Source organism: Trematomus bernacchii, unplaced genomic scaffold (assembly GCF_902827165.1).
Source record: "Trematomus bernacchii unplaced genomic scaffold, fTreBer1.1, whole genome shotgun sequence".
NCBI lineage: Eukaryota > Metazoa > Chordata > Actinopteri > Perciformes > Nototheniidae > Trematomus > Trematomus bernacchii.
In genome coordinates, this window is record NW_022987324.1 from 27,501 (window position 1) to 32,500 (window position 5,000).

Here is a 5,000-nt window from a genome sequence, read left to right on the forward strand (position 1 = left end):
CCTTGACAGGTCCTCTCCAACTTCCCAAAGACCTCTCAAACTTCCTCAACTTCCTAAATACCTCTCAAACCTCCTGACCTTCTTCCAGAGTCTCTCAAACCTCCTGACCTTCTTCCAGAGTCTCTCAAACCTCCTGACCTTCTTCCAGGGTCTCTCAAACCTCCTGACCTTCTTCCAGGGTCTCTCAAACCTCCTGACCTTCTTCCAGGGTCTCTCAAACCTCCTGACCTTCTTCCGGAGTCTCTCAAACCTCCTGACCTTCTTCCGGAGTCTCTCAAACCTCCTGACCTTCTTCCGGAGTCTCTCAAACCTCCTGACCTTCTTCCGGAGTCTCTCAAACCTCCTGACCTTCTTCCGGAGTCTGTCAAACCTCCTGACCTTCTTCCAGAGTCTCTCAAACCTCCTGACCTTCTTCCAGAGTCTCTCAAACCTCCTGACCTTCTTCCAGAGTCTCTCAAACCTCCTGACCTTCTTCCAGAGTCTCTCAAACCTCCTGACCTTCTTCCAGAGTCTCTCAAACCTCCTGACCTTCTTCCAGAGTCTCTCAAACCTCCTGACCTTCTTCAAGGGCCTCTCAAACAATTATCAGGACCTCCAAGACCTTGAAAACCTTGACAGGTCCTTTCCAACTTCCCAAAGACCTTTCAAACTTCCTCAACTTCCTAAAGACCTCTCAAACAATTATCAGGACCTCAAGGACCTCTCAAACTTTCTCAAGGACATGTTTAACCTCTGGAACAACTTATCAACGTATGCAGCTTCCTCAAGGACCTCAAGGATCTTCAACACTTATCAAACTTCCTCTAGGATCCTGATCCAGATGTTGATCCTGATTCTGATCCTGATCCTGATCCTGATTCTGATCCTGATTCTGATCCTGATCCAGATGTTGATCCTGATTCTGATCCTGATTCTGATCCTGATCCTGATTCTGATTCTGATCCTGATCCTGATCCTGATCCTGATCCTGATCCTGATTCTGATCCTGATCCTGATCCTGATTCTGATCCTGATCCTGATCCTGGTCCTGATCCTGGTCCTGATGAGTCTGAAACCCTCACAGTTCTGATGTCGACCTAGATCAGCCTCTACAGTTCTGCTATCATGTCCTTCTGCTTCATTATGTTCTTCCTGTGTGTCTGCAGGGCTCACACACACACACACACACACACACACTCACACACACACACACACTCACACACACACAACACACACACACACACACACACACACAGACACACACTCTCACACACACACACACACACACACACACACACACACACACACACATCATCTAATCAATCATATTTCAAATCTGAAATACTCTGGTGAGGCTGTTTCTCTGACAAACCACAATTACCTATTCAAGGACCCCTTGAACTTTTAAGAGTGTGTGTGTGTGTGTGTGTGTGTGTGTGTGTGTGTGTGTGTGTGTGTGTGTGTGTGTGTGTGTACGTACGGTGAGAGCTGCAGGGTGTGTGTATCCGTCCAGGTGTGTGTGGCTCAGCTCGGTGCTGCGTCCGTGGGTCATGTGACCGGGGCTGGGATCGGCAGGCAAAGTCTCATCGTCCTGGTAACGGTACTTCTGCAGAGACACAGCACATTGGCTGTTAGCACGTTAACACGTTAGCACGTTAGCATGTTAGCACCATTGAATACACATGTTAGCATGTCAGCAGTAGCATGTTAGCAGATGTGTGTAAAGACCCAACCAGAGCTAAACCCAGTCAGACCCAACCTGAGCTAAACCCAGTGAGACCCAACCAGAGCTAAACCCAGTCAGACCCAACCAGAGCTAAACCCAGTCAGACCCAACCAGAGCTAAACCCAGTCAGACCCAACCAGAGCTAAACTCAGTCAGACCCAACCAGAGCTAAACCCAGTCAGACCCAACCTGAGCTAAACCCAGTGAGACCCAACCAGAGCTAAACCCAGTCAGACCAGAGCTAAACCCAGTGAGACCCAACCAGAGCTAAACCCAGTGAGACCCAACCAGAGCTAAACCCAGTGAGACCAAACCAGAGCTAAACCCAGTGAGACCCAACCAGAGCTAAACCCAGTGAGACCCAACCAGAGCTAAACCCAGTCAGACCAGAGCTAAACCCAGTGAGACCCAACCAGAGCTAAACCCAGTGAGACCCAACCTGAGCTAAACCCAGTCAGACCAGAGCTAAACCCAGTCAGACCCAACCAGAGCTAAACCCAGTGAGACCCAACCAGAGCTAAACCCAGTCAGACCCAACCAGAGCTAAACCCAGTCAGACCCAACCAGAGCTAAACCCAGTCAGACCAGAGCTAAACCCAGTCAGACCCAACCAGAGCTAAACCCAGTCAGACCCAACCTGAGCTAAACTCAGTCAGACCCAACCAGAGCTAAACCCAGTGAGACCCAACCAGAGCTAAACCCAGTCAGACCCAACCAGAGCTAAACCCAGTCAGACCCAACCAGAGCTAAACCCAGTGAGACCCAACCTGAGCTAAACCCAGTGAGACCCAACCAGAGCTAAACCCAGTGAGACCCAACCAGAGCTAAACCCAGTGAGACCCAACCAGAGCTAAACCCAGTCAGACCCAACCAGAGCTAAACCCAGTCAGACCCAACCAGTGCTAAACCCAGTCAGACCCAACCAGAGCTAAACCCAGTGAGACCCAACCTGAGCTAAACCCAGTCAGACCCAACCAGAGCTAAACCCAGTCAGACCCAACCAGTGCTAAACCCAGTCAGACCCAACCAGAGCTAAACCCAGTGAGACCCAACCTGAGCTAAACCCAGTCAGACCCAACCAGAGCTAAACCCAGTGAGACCCAACCTGAGCTAAACCCAGTCAGACCCAACCAGAGCTAAACCCAGTGAGACCCAACCAGAGCTAAACCCAGTCAGACCCAACCAGAGCTAAACCCAGTCAGACCCAACCAGAGCTAAACCCAGTCAGACCCAACCAGAGCTAAACCCAGTCAGACCCAACCAGAGCTAAACCAAGTCAGACCCAACCTGAGCTAAACCCAGTGAGACCCAACCAGAGCTAAACCAAGTCAGACCCAACCAGAGCTAAACTCAGTGAGACCCAACCAGAGCTAAACCAAGTCAGACCCAACCAGAGCTAAACTCAGTGAGACCCAACCAGAGCTAAACCAAGTCAGACCCAACCAGAGCTAAACTCAGTGAGACCCAACCAGAGCTAAACCCAGTCAGACCCAACCTGAGCTAAACCCAGTGAGACCCAACCAGAGCTAAACCAAGTCAGACCCAACCAGAACTAAACCCAGTCAGACCCAACCAGAGCTAAACCCAGTCAGACCAGAGCTAAACCCAGTGAGACCCAACCAGAGCTAAACCCAGTCAGACCCAACCAGAGCTAAACCCAGTCAGACCCAACCAGAGCTAAACCCAGTGAGACCCAACCTGAGCTAAACCCAGTCAGACCCAACCAGAGCTAAACCCAGTCAGACCCAACCAGAGCTAAACCCAGTCAGACCAGAGCTAAACCCAGTGAGACCCAACCAGAGCTAAACCCAGTCAGACCCAACCAGAGCTAAACCCAGTCAGACCCAACCTGAGCTAAACCCAGTCAGACCCAACCAGAGCTAAAACCCAGTCAGACCCAACCAGAGCTAAACCCAGTGAGACCCAACCTGAGCTAAACCCAGTCAGACCCAACCAGAGCTAAACCCAGTCAGACCCAACCAGAGCTAAACCCAGTGAGACCCAACCAGAGCTAAACCCAGTCAGACCCAACCAGAGCTAAACCCAGTCAGACCCAACCAGAGCTAAACCCAGTCAGACCCAACCTGAGCTAAACTCAGTCAGACCCAACCAGAGCTAAACCCAGTCAGACCCAACCAGAGCTAAACCCAGTCAGACCCAACCTGAGCTAAACTCAGTCAGACCCAACCAGGGCTAAACTCAGTCAGACCCAACCAGAGCTAAACCCAGTCAGACCCAACCAGAGCTAAACCAAGTCAGACCCAACCAGAGCTAAACCCAGTCAGACCCAACCAGAGCTAAACCCAGTGAGACCCAACCTGAGCTAAACCCAGTGAGACCCAACCTGAGCTAAACCCAGTGAGACCCAACCTGAGCTAAACTCAGTCAGACCCAACCAGAGCTAAACTCAGTCAGACCCAACCAGAGCTAAACCCAGTCAGACCCAACCTGAGCTAAACTCAGTCAGACCCAACCAGAGCTAAACTCAGTCAGACCCAACCAGAGCTAAACTCAGTCAGACCCAACCAGAGCTAAACCCAGTCAGACCCAACCAGAGCTAAACCAAGTCAGACCCAACCAGAGCTAAACCCAGTGAGACCCAACCAGAGCTAAACCCAGTCAGACCCAACCAGAGCTAAACCCAGTGAGACCCAACTTGAGCTAAACCCAGTGAGACCCAACCTGAGCTAAACTCAGTCAGACCCAACCAGAGCTAAACCCAGTCAGACCCAACCAGAGCTAAACCCAGTGAGACCCAACCTGAGCTAAACCCAGTGAGACCCAACCTGAGCTAAACCCAGTGAGACCCAACCAGAGCTAAACCCAGTCAGACCCAACCAGTGCTAAACCCAGTGAGACCCAACCTGAGCTAGACCCAGTGAGACCCAACCAGAGCTAAACCCATTCAGACCCAACCTGAGCTAGACCCAGTGAGACCCAGCCAGAGCTAAACCCAGTGAGACCCAACCTGAGCTAGACCCAGTGAGACCCAACCAGAGCTAAACCCATTCAGACCCAACCTGAGCTAGACCCAGTGAGACCCAACCAGAGCTAAACCCAGTGAGACCCAACCTGAGCTAAACCCAGTGAGACCCAACCTGAGCTAAACCCAGTGAGACCCAACCAGAGCTAAACCCAGTCAGACCCAACCAGTGCTAAACCCAGTGAGACCCAACCTGAGCTAGACCCAGTGAGACCCAACCAGAGCTAAACCCATTCAGACCCAACCTGAGCTAGACCCAGTGAGACCCAACCAGAGCTAAACCCAGTGAGACCCAACCTGAGCTAGACCCAG

The 5,000-nt window shown here is 51.5% G+C and overlaps 1 protein-coding gene across 1 annotated transcript in view; it reads right to left on the reverse strand.

Annotated features, from left to right (window-relative positions):
• Positions 1-1,585, reverse strand: part of LOC117479776 (disks large homolog 4-like) — a gene marked incomplete at its 5' end in the record, with an annotated part of 21,861 nt that extends 20,276 nt beyond the window's left edge. Inside the window, 1 exon segment of the mRNA XM_034126860.1 lies at positions 1,460-1,585. Within this exon segment, the coding sequence (XP_033982751.1) occupies positions 1,460-1,585 (126 nt within the window).
• Positions 1,586-5,000: the final 3,415 nt, after the last annotated feature.